The following is a 17,525-nucleotide window of genomic DNA, read 5'->3' as shown; positions in this document are numbered from 1 at the left end:
ATATCTAGAGTTATACTGGAATTTTGAAGTAAAAGGGGGAAGCATTGCGGGAAGCCACTGGTGGGAAGGGAGGGAAGGGAGGGAACTTTGGTTAAGTGAAAATGTTTTAAATATATGATTACCTTTAAGAGAAAATAAAAATTGTTTTAACCAAAAAAAAAAGTTCAACCAGTTTATCCACAGATCTTTGTATAAAGCCAGGAAAAGGAAGAGAGAGAAAAAGAAACAGTCTATTTCAACAATTTCACCTTCTTGAACCCAAAACTTTTAGCATACACATAGTTTCTATCTTCTTCTTTATATGAAAAGCCTAATTTAGTCCAAGTAAATTTTCCACTATAGGTTAAATAAAAATCCCAGTTGAGACAAAATTGTACAGCATGCAGTCTTTCAGGCCCCTTTATAATATATTAAAATATTAGGTGAAGAAAAACCTGAGCTCCTCGCCAGCCGCTTAACCAGGAGGGGGGGAAGCAACTTCCACACCTCCTTTCTTTTTGCTCTTTACTTTAGCCTTCAGGGGGAAGTTAAGTCTTTAAAATACTTAGTTCAGGTTGTATAGTCTCGCTACTCACAGTGCAGAAGTTGATAATATTGCAGAGGCTGATGTTGTTGCTCCTTTAAAAGGTCAATCATGTCTTTGCGCTCCGAGTCTGCCAAGGAACGCTCTCTCACAGGTCCCTGCATTGAGACAATTTGGGGTATACTTGCGCGCCACTGTGTGCGAGAGCCCCTGCATCAAGTCCCCTGCCACGAGCCCCCCTACGGGAAGGCTCGTTGGGATCCGGACAAGCCCAGACCCCCTGCTTGTTGGAGAAAATAGTCAAAATGCTTAAATATTCAGAGGTTGCGATAGATCTTGCTTCACTGAATGAGGACTGAGGAGACTTTTATTTCTGATTTTAAAACTTTATGTAAAAGGTACACAGGGGACCTAAAAGTAACAAACATCTAAGAGCTACATTTCTAACATGCTACTTCTCAAAGCATGGTCACAGAACTTCTATACAGGAATGGAGAATCTCTCCTTCTTCCTGACCCCTAGAAGGAAGTCACCTGAGAAACAGTAACCAATCATTGTTTCTAAACACACTCAGATTCGCAGGCTTTCTCTACATTGGGTGTCTGCCAGGTTTCCCTTCCAGGTCAGTCTAAACAATAGCATACAAGGTAAACAAGTTAACCCTATAATGACTGGATTATGAGACCTTGCAAACACATACATTTCCAACACTGCTAAGGACCCGGAGATTTGCCGGTTCCACAGGAGCTCTCCCGGGACCGTGTGAATGTGACGTGCCACAAACCGGATATCCCATGTTACAAATATATTCTAAAGCTATCACATTTATCCAGTGTTTGTGAACTTCAAAATTAAAGGGTTTCCACATCGCCCTAAGCATTCAGTCATCTTGTCCAAGCCTTACAAGACCTCTCTCCTCCCTCTATGTCATGATAAAAACTGAAGCTGTAACACCAGTGCAGCTGAGACAAAGGTAGCCAGAAGGTGCAACATCTGGGCTGAATCAGATCCTCTGATGTCACGAAAAGCTTTGTACAGACCTGTTGTGATGTCAGAGCAGGTGAATCAACATCAGCAAGAGAGTTGTGGCATGCAGAAAAGACAAACAGGTTTTATAAAAAAAGGAAGCTAACATGGATTGTCATATTAGCAGAACACTTGCTAGTTACACAAAAATGCATATCACCTTAGCAACCATCATTTGTTGCCAAACCTTATCAAAAATTATGCATTTAAGCAGCAGTTTTCTTATCTACATAATCCAGGTACAGCAGAAACCCTAATGAGATATTGGTTTCTAGTTTCCATATGGAAGCACCTAAGAATTCCCCCCCCCACATCATAGGATCACATGATAGAGCACAAATTTGTCTACAGTCCTACACTCAATTACATCAAACACAATTACAGCCAAACACAAGGAAATCCACAATCACAGAACTTAATGCAACTGTCTCCATATACCGCTCCAGTATATAACTTTTCTCCATACATTTGTGAGCCCACATACGTGATCACTTCAAAAAAGAGAGAGAGAGAGAGAAACAGGCACAGATAAATTAAGTTGCTTATAGTTTTTATACTAATTGAGTTTTTCTTGTTCAGTATTGCTTTTGGTTTGGAAGAGAACCGGAGATGAATAGACAGGCAATGGAGCCATTTCCTGTGGTTAAAAAGAAAAATCAGTGGGTTGGATCCAGCCAGCTAAAGAGAACTCCAAGTATAAAATAGTTATTGTGTACGTATGGTAAAACAAATTCCAGTGGGGTAGTTACTGAATAAAACAGTATAGATTAATAGCTGCAATGTTACCAAAAGCACAGCAGATGGTGCTGAAAGACAGTTCGGTTCCAAGCTATTTTCACCCCAACATTATGGACCAAACAAGTCCACAAAGGTCCTTCCGACACTTGGATCTCATCCCTCGTTTTATCAAAGTTCAACTTGCAACACAATAGCTTGCATTTACTCCTGGTTATAGCAGCATCCGTTTATCCTGGGTCAAGTGTGGGACGAAACCCGGGGTGACCTCTAATGTGGAAAACAAAAAATACTCCGAGATAATTACAGTGGTGAACTCGCATGTAGTGTAGAATGTAAGTTCCGGGACGGGGTTGAACCAGGATTTAAGGCCTAGTGCAGAAAGGACCAAAGTTCATTCACTTTCAGGACATGACAGTGCAACAGTGAGCTGTTCATACAAAACAGAAACTTATACCTGAAAGGCACTGGTGATGGCTCACACATACTTATTTACAGGGGTCATTTAATAGAAAAAGAGGCGCAGGAGCTGATTAGCATCACTCATTAGCATAACTTATTTGCATGTGCCACACCCCCTGAGATCACTGGAAGTGTGGAAGAAGGTAACACCCACCGCTCAGACTCCACTGGACTGTTTTGGATTGCTAGCTATTGGGAGGGGGGAACATGCAGATCTGTCCTTGCAGAGGAGGAAGAGCTTGTACCTGAATAAAACTTGGTCTTAAAGGTGCCACTGGACTGTTTTGGACCGGGGTGGGGGTGGGGGGAGCTCTGCAGCTTACCTGGCTGCTTCTTGCTCTGACCAAGGGCTGCTGGGAGCAGGGGGTGGGGCTTGTTGCATGTGCCCGCCCCCTGGGCTCTTTACTGCCGGAGCTCTGCTCCTGTGCGCTCCTGCAGGAAATGATCCCTGCTCTAGTAAACATTGTATCATCATCAGGCAAAGAAGGCTCTCAACCATGACAGCTTATGCTAGAATCAAAATTGGTTAGTCTTTAAGGTGCCCGCAAACTCCCATTTACTTTTCCTGGAACAAACCAACAGTGCAATCCTAAACAGAGATATACCTTTCTAAGTCCAGTTGCTTCACTGGACTTAGAAGGGTGTAACTCTGCAGCTCTGATACCCTGTAGGATGACATGCCTTCTTGCTTTGATCTACCACCACATTATGTTATCTATCAGCTACAGCCAACCTCTGCAATATAAATACATTTGTTCCATTTCCTGAATAAGCGACTCAGGTACATGAAAGATTCTAGTATCAAAATCCCTTTTAGTTTTACAAATCCACTCATACACCAAAAAGCATGGAAGTGAATGGTAAGTTAAGGTTCCTGTGTTATTAGCAACTTGGGTTCCATACGCCCACTATGTCCCCTTGGTCCTTGCTTTCTTTTCTACAAGTTGAGTGGGCACTAAAAGCTGGGGTCACTGTTATATCAATGTTGAATATATACTGGCAAACTATGTACTTTTAACTCTGACAATCTCTTGCAAAGCTTGTGAACAGCATAATCTTTCTATTCAGCCAACACTAAAACTATTATCCAGGTACTTCCTGAAGATCAGATTTCCATGCTTAACTCTTATCAAATTGTAAATGCTTAATTAATTTAAAACAGAGTCAGTTAATTGCAAAATCCATCCCTATACATGTTTACTCATAAACTCGGTGCATCCATCTTCCTTTCTTGTGCTAACTTATAATGTTGCTACCTAACAATATAGACACATGCCTGCAGTCATACAACCAGAGGTCATTTCGGGGGGGATCGCGGGGGATTGCAGTCCCCCCGGGTGAGGTACGGGGGGCGGGGCACATGACAAAGCCCCTCCCCCTGCTTCCAGCCGCCCCGCTTCCAGCCCTCATTTAGCCAGGAGGAGGCAGGAGAAGAGGGAGGGTAAGTTGCTTCCTCCCTGCCTCTCCCCACCCCTGCCTGCCTGGAGCCAGGGAGGGCCTTCGCAGGGCTTCCTTGCACTCCCACCGGCCTTGCAGGCCCACTGCCGGGCCCCTCATGGGGCTCGGCAGTGGAGCTGCAAGGCCGCCGCCGCCGACCGGGACCATTGGGGGCGGGGTGTGTGGCCTTATGACACACTTCCGGTGATGTCAGGGGGTGTGGCCTTATGACACACTTCTGGTGATGTCAGGGGGTGTGGCATATGCTAATGAGTTTCCCTAGCTCTTTTTCTACTAAACGACCCCTGCATACAACCATCTACTTCCAGCATTTATCAATCCTGTCCCCTGTATGTACATCCTATTACTGCTGTCGATTTCTACCCATATAAGAAAGTAGGGGGAGGGATGCACAGCCAGGTATCCACTGCCCCCACAGTATCTTAATAGGGATGGCAGCCTTCAGGTGGGACCTGGGGATCTCCTAGAATTACAACTCATCTCCAGACTACAGAGATGAATTCCCATGGAGAAACTGGATGCTTTGGAGGGGAGATTCTATGGCATTGTACCCCACTGAGGTTCCTGTCCTCCTCAGGCTCCACCCCCAAATCTTCAAGAGTTCCCCAACCTGGAGATGGCAGTCTCTCCCTCCCACCCCCCACTGGCAGTCAGGGGGGACTTGGTAACTCCATATCTTAATTTCCATATAGTTACATGGAGTCTAATCTCTGAGCAAACACAATACCATTTTATCATTTATGTGGCATAGAAATTGGTGGGGATCTTAACCATCATCATCACCATCACCATCATCTGGCACTGCAAGTAGAATAGCCAGGAGATCCTAAGACTGTCTGGCAGCCACAAGTTCTAGCTTTTAGAACATAAGAAAAGCCATGTTGGATCAGGCCAACACTCTGTGTCACAGAGTGGCCAAAACCCAGGTGCCATTAGGAGGTGCACCAGTCAGGCCAGAACTCCAGAAACCCTCCCACTGTCCCCCCCAAGCACCAAGAATACAGAGCATCACTGCCCCAGAAGTATAGTGTTCCATCTATACCTTGTGACTAATAGCCATAGATCATGGACCTTTGCTCCATATGTTTATCCAGTCCCCTCTTGAAGCTGTCTATGTTTGTAGCTGCCACCATTTCCTGCGGCAGTGAATTCCGTGTGTTAATTACTTTAGGGTGAAGAAGTACTTCCTTTTATCTGTTCTAAACCTACTGCTCATTAATTTCATTGAGTGTCCACGAGTTCTTGTATTCTGAGAAAGGGAGAAAAGTACTTCTTTCTCTACCTTCTCTATCTCATGCATAATTTTGTAAACCTCTATTTTTTGGGGGTTCGTTTTTTTGTTTTGTTTCATTTTTTTGCTGCTTTATTTAAATTCGTATATTTGTTTTCTTATTTCTTATTTCAATTCTTATATTTGAGTCCCTTGGACTGCAACCAGTCAATCCTAAAAGAAATCAACCCTGACTGTTCCCTGGAAGGCCAGATAATGAAACTGAAGCTCAAATACTTTGGCCACCAAATGAGAAGGGAGCACTCACTGGAGAAGACCCTGATGATGGGAAAGATTGAAGGTCAAAGAAGACGGGGACGGCAAAGGATGAGATGGTTAGACAGTGTCATAGATGCAACAAACATGAAACTGAGCCAACTTCAGAGGGCCTGGCGTGATCTGGTCCATGGGGTTGCGAAGAGTCGCACTCGTGGCTGTTTTCTATCACTGTTTACCAGGGGTCATTTAGTAGAAAAAGAGTTGCAGAAGTGCATTAGCATAACTCATTAGCATAACCTATTTGCATATGCCACACCCCCTGACATCACCAGAAGTGTGTCAGAAGGCAGCACCCACCACTCAGGCTCCACTGGACTGTTTTGGATTGCTAGCTATTGGGTGGGGGAGTGCAGATCTGTCCTCGCAGAGGAGGGAGAGCTTGTACCTGAATAAAACTTGGTCTTAAAGGTGCCACTGGACTGGCTTGGCGGGGGGGGGGGGGGCTCTGCAACTTACCTGGCTGCTTCTTGCTCTGACTGAGGGCTGCTGGGAGCAGGGGGTGTGGCTTGTTGCATGTGCCCGCCCCCTGGGCTCTTTACTGCCGGAGCTCCACTCCTGTGCGCTCCTGCAGGAAACGACCCCTGTTGTTTACAACATCAGTTCCCAAACAGGGGACTATCCCTCGGTACCTGGACCTCTTGCATGAGGCTGGGACTGTCTCTCAAAACCCAGATGCCACAGGCCTTCCTGTGACTCACTGGCACTGGGCTCTTGGCCCTGACCACGGTGTGTGTGTGTGGGGAGACTTAACAGGAGAAAGAGAAAGGCCCGGTCCATGTCACCGGCATTGTACACAAAGTGATGCACCATGCCAGCAACTTCCAGGTGATGCTTCTACCATCAAGTTTTCGCCCAAATATCAGAGCGTTGCCTAGAAATCACTGGCATGGTGATGTCACTTCCTGTTTGATGCTGGCATCATTCATGGCCGCCTAAGCCGCCTTCTTTCTACTGGTAAGTCCCCTCCACTGGCTGCTAGAAGGGTTGGCAACCCTACTGACAGCCCACGAGAGATGTGGTTTTCTTAGTCAACTATCTGGGGAGATCCTGCTTAATAAGGGAGAGGAGCAGGGCTGTATATTGGCACGGCACCATTGTTGTTCAATATATATATTGATGATATGATATCTTTTCTCTCCCGTGATGAGTTTCACCCTCCATATTTGTCAAGCTTCCAGCTGTTCTGTATGGGGATGAAACAGTCCTACTGGCACATTCAGTAGCTGATTTGTGGAGGCGTCTAAAATCATTTGGAGAATATTATTCCAGGGAAGGCTTGGTCATTAATTATAATAAGCCCAAAGCAGGAGTCATTTCCTGCAGGAGCACACAGGAGCGGAGCTCCAGCAGTAAAGAGCCCAGGGGGCGGGCACATGCAACAGGCCCCACCCCCTGCTCCCAGCAGCCCCGGGCCATGAGGAGTAAGAAGCAGCCAGGTAAGTTGCAGAGCCTGCCCCCCCCCCCGCACTGAGGCACAGAGCCCGGGGAAGGCCTCCGGAGCCCCGCCTCCCGCCTTTCATTGGGGGGTGGGCCATGGGGGATCTGCAAGGGCAGATCTGCACATCCTCCCCCCCAATAGCTAGGAATCCAAAACAGTCCAGTGGAGCCTGAGCGGTGGGTGTTGACTTCTGACACACTTCCGGTGATGGCAGGGGGTGTGGCGTATGCAAATAAGTTATGCTAATGAGTTATGCTAATGAGCTCCTGCACCTCTTTTTCTACGAACTGACCCCTGGTCCAAAGTATTATTATTTTGTAAAAAGTGACCTTGTAAGAAATATAAGTGCTTGCTTGCTGGGCATAGCATTGAACAGGTTGAGCCATTTAGATATCTCGGGGGGGGGGGGGTTCAGCCCAGCCTTTTCATGGACATTTCACCTGAATTCTGCTATGAAGGCTGCAGGTAGCTTGGCCACAGCCTTTTCTTGATTTTTTTATTCCACTCGGGGTCAATGTCCCGACAGTGATTTGGATGTTTAATGCAAAAGCATCTGACCAGCTGTTATATGCAGTGGTAATGGATAATATATGGAGCTGCGGTGGCTCGAGTGGTTAAGACGCTGAACTGCAGGCTGTGGAAGGTCAGTAGTTCGGCAGTTCAAGACCTGAGTTGCCGCATGACGGAGTGAGCTCCCGTCTCTAGTTCCAGCTCCTGCCAACCTAGCAGTTCGAAAGCAAGAGATTGCAAGTAGATAAATAGGTACCACTTCGGTACCACTTCGGTGGGAAGGTAACAGCATTCCGTGCGCCTTGGTGTTTAGTCATGCTGGCCACATGACCACGGAAACGTCTGCAGACGGCGCTGGCTCTTCGGCTTTGAAACGGAGATGAGCACCACAACCCTAGAGTCGGAATCGACTGGCTTTCTAGCAAGGGCACCTTTACCTTTTTAATGGATAATATAGATTGCCCATTTTTATACTTCTTCTATTTAGGGTGCTCCAAAATGCATTGTCAGCATGGTATTACACACTGAAGTAGCAGAACAGTCCTTGGAGATGCAGGCCTGGTTAAGAGTTTTTAAGTTAAAGATCTTAAGGTCTGAATGGCTGCCGGGAATTTTTAGTTTAGTGGCAATTTTAAATCTGACTAGGACAGGCTACTGGGAGTTAAGCTGATATGTCTAAAAGTTACTGCTGTGCTGATGTGTTAAACAGACGAGGGAGTTGGGACTTGTATTGCTTAATTAAAAGGCATTTGAAAGAGCTAGATTATAGCCATACTATTGTAAGATCTTGTAGGGTTTGTTCATCTCTTGCTAGTGGAATATGCCCCCCCTCCCCCCGTTGAAGATGCCAAAGTATTTTCAAACTTTGACTGTACCAAGATATAGAAGGGCTTTTAATGCTGGCCCATCTGCATGCCTTTCTTTCAGCAATTATGACAGGTTCTCTGATAGACTATGTGCCTCTGGATTAGAGAAGATTGATACAATTGATCATTTTCTTCTTGGATGCCTTTAGTTTTTAGATGTTAGAAATGAGTTGATATTTCCTTTGCAAAGAACTTTGTTCTGCGGAGGCCAATGTTTCACTGTTGCTAAGTGACAAAGAACAATAAATGACTTTGCAGGTCACAGAATATTTGATAGTAATGATAGTTCACTGGATCCCTAAACTCCATCAGTATTTTAGTTGTGTTTCCTGTTCAAGAAGTTGGTTGAGTGAACAGTAACTCAAGCAAGTAAGTAAATAAACTGAGAAAGCTATTCCTGTCAACTTTCTGCCTATTCACTAACTATATTCATCTTTTATAATTGAGCTTAAGACCCTTGGTCATAGAAACTAACAAATATAAGTAAGTATTCACTAACTACTACACAAGACCACTATTTCTGTTTATAAACTGTTTCAAGACATTTTCAATCAAGTAAAAATTCCTAGACATTTTCTATACTTGATGTGTTGAACTATACATAGAGGGTTCTTTTGTAATTATATTCCTTATAAAATCAAGATGATTTGAACTCTCTTTATACAATTTGATATGGGGATTTCTTGGATGAAGAACAGAAACATTCCCTATTGGAAAGACATCAAATGAGACATATTTTTAGTTTGCTACCCAGTCAACCAGAACAGAAGTTGCATTCCATCCTACATACACTCTTCTGGCTAAAATGGCTATTCACCAGCGACAACAGACTGCTCGAGAGTCATGGACTAGGCCCTGCAACACACCCCATATTTACACAGGCAATGTTAAGCCAGATCTAATATAAAACAGACTATCATCAACAATGCCCTTCTGCTATTTACATAGAATATATAGGTCCTATGTATAAAACAGCCTATTGTCCATAAATATATCTAGTCCTGCTCTTTGACAGCTATCTAAGGTTACAGCCATCACTATTCCTTGTAGTAATATAACCAGTGCCACAAGTTAATTATGTGCTGTATGAGGAGTTATCGTCTAAAGTAGTAGCCCTCATCATAGCTTGCGGTAATGAATTCCACAAATTAATTGTGTGCCTTCTGAAGTATTATAATTTAAATCGCACAACTGATGCAGAATGCCCTTCACAGAGTTACAGCAATTAAAACAAGGAAGAGTTCCCTGCCCCAAGGAGCTTACCATCTACATGTGGACAGTTCAGAACACACTACAAATCCATTTAATTTGGTGACCTTGAGTTCTAATATCCTGGGGGATGTCTTATAGTCAAATTTAACTGGGTGATCTGAGATTCTAATATTATGAGCTGTGGGATGAATATTTCTATTCACTTTACACATTCACTTTAAAGTTGTTTTAATCCCTATAACACCACCTCTTTGGCCATTTAAAAAAATCTAAGCTACATGATAGGCTCTGTTTAGGATTTTCCTTAGAGAAAATTTTCATATGCACTAAAGAGCTCATTCACAGGACAATATGAGCTGTGGCATCCATGGCTGTTTTTTTTTAAATAGCCTTTCAGCCACACTGCTGCAGAAACAGCTGTCTGTCTGAAAACCACCTATGGTAGGCTCCCTTCCCCTCCTGTTTAAACTTCCCTACATGATCACTTGGTGTGTCTTGGTGTGTGTGTGTGTGTGTGTGTGTGTGTGTGTGTGTGTGAGAGAGAGAGAGAGAGAGAGAGAGAGAGAGACTGAAAGATTCTGCACCTTCTCCCTTCTCCCCTTGTGGCCAGAACTCATTCCCACAACACTTGCTTGGCACCATCCTTTAAGCCCCAGTTTTAAAACCCACCTTTTCCGGAGCAGCTTTCTGGAGGCACCTGCTCAGGCATTCTCAAGGGGCTAGACCAAACAGGCCTTTGAGGCTGGTCCACCCTGGGGCTCTTCACGAGGCAATGTAGATGAAAGGCAGTGCCACCGCTATCCACCGCAGCTGCCATGGCTCCAAACGGCGCCGGGCGGCAACAGCAGTCCCAAAGAATGGTTGCTCTCGGATTTCTCCTAGTCATCTCCTACTCCCCAAGGCCCTCCCGAGAAGAAAAGCCCCTTAAGAACATAAGAGAAGCCAATGTTGGATCAGGCCAATGGCCCATCCAGTGCAACACTCTGTATCACACAGTGGCCAAAAATACCAGGTGTCATCAGGAGGTCCACCAGTGGGGCCAGGACATTAGAAGCCCTCCCACTGCCCCCCACCCAGGACCAAGAATACAGAGCATCACTTGCCCCAGCCTGAGAATCCCTATCCTAATAGCCACCGATGGACTTCTGCTCCATATGCTTATCTAATTCCCTCTTGAAGCTGTCCATGCTTGTAGCCGTCACCACCTCCTGTGGCAGCGAATGCCAGATGTTAAACACCCCTTGGCTCAGCTGGCCGCTTAGGAAAATCAACACAAGCGCTACGTTAATTGTTGTCAGAACCCACAGCCAACAATGGAGTACACACTTTCAAGAAAGGTTATACTTTTATTGAAGAGCTATAGATGCATAGTCACTGTTAAGAATGGCAGTTGTCCCTTGGACGTAATAAGATACAGGGCATTCGTATGCACACACACACCAACTGCGCTAGCCAATGAGGCACCCTCCTGCGCGCGGGCTAAAGCCAGCAAACTGTTTCTAGGCGAAGCTGGGAACGGTCCTGCTCCCACGGCTGCCTGGAAAGGCAGACAACACACACTCCCACCTACACATCGTTATAGATAAGCATTTTGGGGCAAAGCATAGACAGGAATATGAAAGCAATTTACACAGACTCCGACTGAGCATCCCAACCCCCATGGCAGCATCCCTGACAATTGTCCTTGCCAGGGGCGGATTAAGGCTCTGACCAATCTGGGTGCCCCCCCTCCTTTTGCGCACCACTCAACTGAACACGCTTCATTTTTGACATTTACAGGGGGCTGAAATTAAAAAGGGGCAGAGAGGGTCAATTGAGACGACTGCCCTGGCCACTGCATTTGGCTCCGCCATTTTACTTTTAAACATCGCCATTGACACTGCACCTGGCCAACAAAAAACAGAAGATAACCCTGGGGTGCACACAGGGCCGGATTTAGACTTGCTGAGGCCCTAAGCTATACAAAACCCAGAGGCCCCCTACTGGTCTCAAAAACATTTAAAATATATACGCCTTTTTAATATTTGAAATATTTTTTAAATTGTGTTTTTATTTGAGGCCCCAGCAGATTGCGAGGCCCTAAGCTGTAGCTTATTTGTAAATCCGGCACTGGGTGCACACCAGGATCAATTTGCACTAGTTTTATCAATTTCTTTTTTTTTTAAACAAATCTTCGTTCTTTTTTCTTTCCACCCTTCCCCCCAACTTTGTGGTGCCCCCTTTGGCCCTGGCGCCCTAAGCACGTGCGTGGCCCGCTTTGTGGTTCACCCGCCCAGACTTGTCCCACACTGGGAAGGCGGCGGGGCGGGGAAGGGCAGCGCCCTCGGCAACGCGAGCGACGCAGGCGGCTCCAGGGAGAGGAGAGTCGCAAGCGCCACAGGCGGAAGTCCTGCTCGCCTTTCGGTCTCTCTGCCAGGAGTCCGCGGACCTGGGGGCCAGGGGGAGGCATGCAGAGGCGCCCGCCGAGGAGACGCTGTCGAAGGGCTCCTCCAGGGGGCGAGGGTCGCAGGAGAGAGAGCCGTCCCTAGCCCAGGGCGCGCGAGAAGGCAAGGGGGAGAGGGCTCGGCGCTGGTTTCTTCCCCCACCATGCAGGTAAGAAGACAGACACGCTCTTCGGCGGGTTCCATGCGGCAACTGGCAGTGTTCCCTCTAAGCTGAGTGAGTGTGAGCTAGCTCACCGTTGTCTAGCCTCCGGCTCACACATTTCTGTCTCCGCTCAGGAAGGAGGAGGGCTCCAGAGCAAACTAAGTTATGCAGCAGCCAAATCACTGGCTCACAACCAATGTTCCCTCTAAGCTGTGGAGTCTTGTGAGCAAACATGCTACTTTGTGAGCCACTGGCATTAAAGTTGTGAGCGAGCGATTTGGCTGCTGCATACATTAGTTTGCTCTGGAGCCCTCCTTCCCGAGCCAAGACAAAAATGTGTGAGCCGGAGGCTAAAAAACGGTGAGCTGGCTCACACTCACTCAGCTTAGAGGGAACAGTGCTCACAACTTTGATGCCGGTAGCTTGGAAAGTGGAAGTTTTGCTCAGAAGACTCCACAGCTTAGAGGGAACATTGGCGCCGGCAAGCTTTCTCGGCAGCCTGTCCTTTGCTCACGGATCTGAGGCTCCTTTCACTTTATGATCGCCCATAGCCTTCCCCCGAACTCGCCTTGCCTTTCCCCAGCGCACAATGCGAGTGGGCGGGAGAGACCGGCGCAGTCGCCCCCCCCCCCCCCTCCGCGACCCGGAGAAGTCTCCTGTGCGCTCCGAAGAGGTGGTGTGCAGCCAGTCTTTGCGGAAGGACAAGTTACCGGACGCCAGCAATGCACCTGACGGCTGGGATTCGGTTTCCCAATCTCCGTCGGCTCCCGGCGTGTGGCACCTCGGCAGTTTCAGGTGTCAATGAGTTGGCTAGACTTCCAGCTCTGAATGCTTTTTCACTCATGCAGATGCAATCGGTGGCACAGCCTGCAAAACTGCTCTAGTACGCTGCCCCCCACCCCCACCCCGCGTTTACAATGCTGGCCTTCTGTTTGCAGGGAGCTTTAACATAAGGGACATGCCCAACATATGATAAGCACACCTCTGCCCCAAGTCTGATGAGATACAGACTAGAGCATTCTGCCACCTCAGCGTTCTACATTCTTATCTCTGGTTTAGTCTCCTGCCTACGTGATCCACTGAGGTGTTGGTTACCATGATCTTTAACATATAACATGAATGAGTGTTCTCCTCTTGGAAAAAAATATATACACATACACATTTAAAAATCAAATTTAAAAAATTTGTTAAATGGTTAATGCTATGAGGGCTTTTGTATGTTTTCCCTAATATGCAAAGACAACGGATTACATAAAAGTTTGTTCATATATTTCTGCAGATCAAACATTTTCAAAATTAACGTAATGCCCTAAGTGTAGTTCTTTATAGTTAATAATATCAGTGATACTTCAATTTACAAGGTGCTTTTCAATAGGCGTGTTCAGAGGCATAGACCTCACAGTTTCCAGGGGGTGGGAACCAGTATTCCCTCTAAGCTGAGTTAGTGTGAGCAAGCACACAGGTTTTTAGCCTCCATCTCACACATTTTTGTCTTAGCTCAGGAAGGATGGCTTCAGAGCAAAGTAATTTATGCAGGGGCCAAATCGCTCGCTCACAACTTTAATGCCAGTAGCTCACCAAGTAGAATTTTTGCTCATAACAACCAACAGCTTAGAGGGAATATTGGTGGGAACAGGGCTGAACCCAGACCAGGTCCATACTTAGTAATCTATTTTACGTTATTTCAATATAAAACTATTTATACTTCCAAAACCCATATGCCATCAACAGTTAATAAATATATATTAGTCATAATAGTCTGTATCTCAGTCAAATAAAGAGGACTCTGTAAGAGGAGAGGAGAGATGCCATGAACTTCTTCACTGAGACAATTAAAGTAAATATTTCATTTGTTTATGAAAGGAAATACTTCCTCCCTCTCTGTCTTTACCTCACAACTCCCCAGTGAGGTAGGTTAGGCTGAGAGTGTGTGTTCGGCCCAAGGTTACATACTGTGCTTTATGACTAAGTGGGGAATGGAACTCTTGGTGGGGCTGAGAGAGCTCTGACAGAAACTGCTCTTTTTCAAGGACAGCTCCTGTCAGAACTATGGCTTGCCCAAGGTCATCCAGCCAGGTGCAAGTGGAGGACTGGGGAATCAAACCCAGTTCTCCCAGATTAGAGTCCACGCACTTAACCACTACACCAAACTGGTTAACTATTTAGTCTGTTTAGTCTATTTATTTAGTCTATTATTTAGACAATTTAGTCTATTTAGTCTATTTATACCCTGCCCTCCCCGCGAGCAGGCTCAGGGCAACTTACAGAATTGGTACCCAGTGCCATAGGTAAAGGTAAAGGTTCCCTTGCTCGAAAGCCAGTCGAATCCGACTATAGGGTTTCCGTGGTCATGTGGCCGGCATGACTAAACACCGAGGCGCACGGAATGCTGTTACCTTCCCACCGAAGGGGTCCCTATTTATCTACTTGCAATTTCTTGCTTTTGAACTGCTAGGTTGGCAGGAGCCGGAACTAGAGACGGGAGCTCACTCCGTCATGCGGCACACTCGGGTCTCGAACTGCGGAACTACCGGCCTTCCACAGACTGCAGTTCAGCGTCTTAACCACTTGGGCCACCGCAGCTCCATACCCAGTGCCATAAAACCATACAAAAGATTAAAACATTCCAGGACATTTAAAACAATCCAATAAACAAAATGCTTGTGCTGATTACCGTCTATCAGTAGTTCAGATGACGTATAGTATAGCATATAACCAATGTTTCCGATTCCATGGTCTTCGGCATTGCGTGGTAGTGCGGCGCAGTCTCCAGGCTGGGGCCAATCCACAGCCACACAGACGTTGGTGGTAGTGGGGTGGCGGCTCCTAATTGAACCACCACTTGAAGATTAGCAACCCTAACTGAAGGTCCCCTCTTATTTTTACAGACAAACAAAACCATCCCGCAGGGCCCTGATCTTCCCCGGGAGTTCAGTTGTAAACCCAGATCTCCAGCCACCACTTGAAGATTAGCAACCCCAACTGAAGGTACCCTCTTATTTTTACAGAGAAACAAAACGTGCCCTGTGCCTTCTATGAACATGCTAAGTTGCTACAAAGCAAACAGGACTGACTGAACTTGACAGCCAGAGAAGCTTTGTGATGCTGCCTGGCAGCCTGGGGGGGCACTGCCGCCACCGGGAAATCCTGGCGGGGCAGGAGCCCCGCTGCTCACCTGAAGTTCATGCCCCTGGGAAAGTCTGCCCTCAGAAGAAGATGAGGTTTTAAATTGGGGGACTGATAGTAAGTTTATATCCCCAGTACCTGGCATTATGTTTTATGGCACACATGGCCCGGCCCGACAAAGTGACATTTATGTCAGATCTGGCCCTCGTAAAAAATGAGTTTGACACCTCTGCTCTAACTTGGGTTCAGGTCAAACCCAAACCAAGGTGGGAGAATTAAGATCAGTATCAACGGGGAAACTTTCCTCACTTCCACTGGCTAGCTTGGAGAACTGGCACAGGTGCTGGGGCGGGGGGGGGAGCAGAATGTGTGGTTTGGGCATCTTTACCTGGGTTGCATGCAGCTGAAAGTCCCTCCAAGAGGCCACCAGGAACCATGAAACAACCTTCCGAAACAAGGTTTAGAGTTTATTTAGGGAAACTTAGAGGTACAGGAAGTGAAAAGGTACTCAGGCGTAAGAACTGTGAAATTGTGTTCAGAGGGACATACATATGCAGAATTACACGAGAGGCGAGAAAGAGAAAGTAACACAGAGCCAAGCCTCTGGCTGAGTGGGAATTCTGTGCCAGAGAATGGCCAGGAGGGTAGAGGAGTGTAGACAGAGGTGCAGGAGCTCATTAGCATAACTGATTAGCATAGCTTATTTGCATATGCCACACCCCCTGGCATCACCGGAAGTGTGTCAGAAGGCAATACCCACCGCTCAGGCTCCACTGGACTGTTTGGGATTGGTAGCTATTGGGGGGGGGAACGTGCAGATCTGTCCTCACAGAGGAGGGAGAGCTTGTACCTGAATAAAACTTGGTCTTAAAGGTGGCACAGGACTGTTTTGGGCCGGGGGGCCGGGGGGGGGGGCTCTGCAGCTTACCTGGCTGCTTCTTGCTCTGACTGAGGGCTGCTGGGAGCAGAGGGTGGGGCTTGTTGCATGAAATGACCCCTGAGTGTAGAGTATGTTTATGTTGTCTGTTTTGACAATCCACAGGCTGAGAATAGGGGTTTTAAGAAAAGTTTCCAAAAGGTCCCAAGGAGAAAATAAGAAAGTATGGAGAGAGAGAGAGAGAGAGAGAGAGAGAGAGAAGGTAGATAGATAGATAGATAGATAGATAGATAGATAGATAGATAGATAGATAGATAGATATGCTGCTGTGTGGCAAGGAAGTGTCCCAAAGTCCCAGGGAAGGAAAAGCAGAGTTACCAGCCTCTGCGCAAGTGGAGAGGATGAGACTGCACAGTTTTGTCTGGCAGATCAGTGACCGTCATAGGAGCCAGCACAAAAGAATATCAAAGGAATAATTGTACGGTCTAGAAGTTCATGGTGAGTCTAGAGGCTAATCTGTAGATTGGCAGGGCTGAGGCTTCAACCAGGCCCGAGGCAGGCTGGTAGGCTGGCAGACATTCAGGCAAGGTCCACTCAAAGGGGACGGAGCTCACCAGGCTGCTTGATAGTAATTAGATTGGGCACTCAGGAAGGCTGCCTTTGCTGATGAAATCCCGCTGGCACGTGGCTTTGCAAGCTCCCGGGGCGATGGGTAGGCATGCAGATGCCCCATCGATTAGGCAGTCCCCTGCCCAAGGTTTCGGTCACTTGTTAGCGTAGCCCAGGGAGAGCATCGGCCCCACCTTCTTCAAAGGGAGGCTTCGCTAGCTCCTCAAATGGGTTCCTTCACAGACAGTATTCTCCACAGAAAGTAGGGCTGATTTGATTTGATTGATTAGATTTCTACCCCACCCTTCCAGCCAAGGCCAGCTCCAGGTTGGGAAATACCTGGAGATTTCGGGGTGGGGGGGAGCCTGAGGGCAGGGTATGGGGAGGGAGGGACTTCAGTGGGGTCTAATGCCACGGAGTCCACCTTCCAAAGCGGCTGTTTTCTCCTGGCAAACCGATCTCTGTCACCAGGAGATTTCTTTATTTAGAGAAGAGAAGAAGAGATTGGATTTATACCCCATGGCCCTTCACTACCCAAAGGAGTCTCA

At 46.8% G+C, this 17,525-nt stretch overlaps 1 protein-coding gene across 1 annotated transcript in view; it reads left to right on the top strand.

Annotated features, from left to right (window-relative positions):
- Positions 1–12,151: 12,151 nt before the first annotated feature.
- Positions 12,152–17,525, top strand: part of ANO9 (anoctamin 9) — a 62,310-nt gene continuing 56,936 nt past the window's right edge. The window contains exon 1 of the mRNA XM_015420704.1: positions 12,152–12,371. Coding sequence (XP_015276190.1) covers positions 12,366–12,371 — 6 coding nt within the window. The 5' untranslated portion in view covers positions 12,152–12,365. The remainder of the gene's footprint in view (positions 12,372–17,525) is intronic.

The sequence above is a fragment of the Gekko japonicus genome, unplaced genomic scaffold, assembly GCF_001447785.1.
Source record: "Gekko japonicus isolate JY-2015 unplaced genomic scaffold, Gekko_japonicus_V1.1 scaffold1322, whole genome shotgun sequence".
In the NCBI taxonomy this organism is placed as follows: Eukaryota; Metazoa; Chordata; class Lepidosauria; order Squamata; family Gekkonidae; genus Gekko; species Gekko japonicus.
The sequence above is the reverse complement of the archived record's forward strand: the minus strand, read 5'-3'. Positions and strand labels throughout refer to the sequence as shown.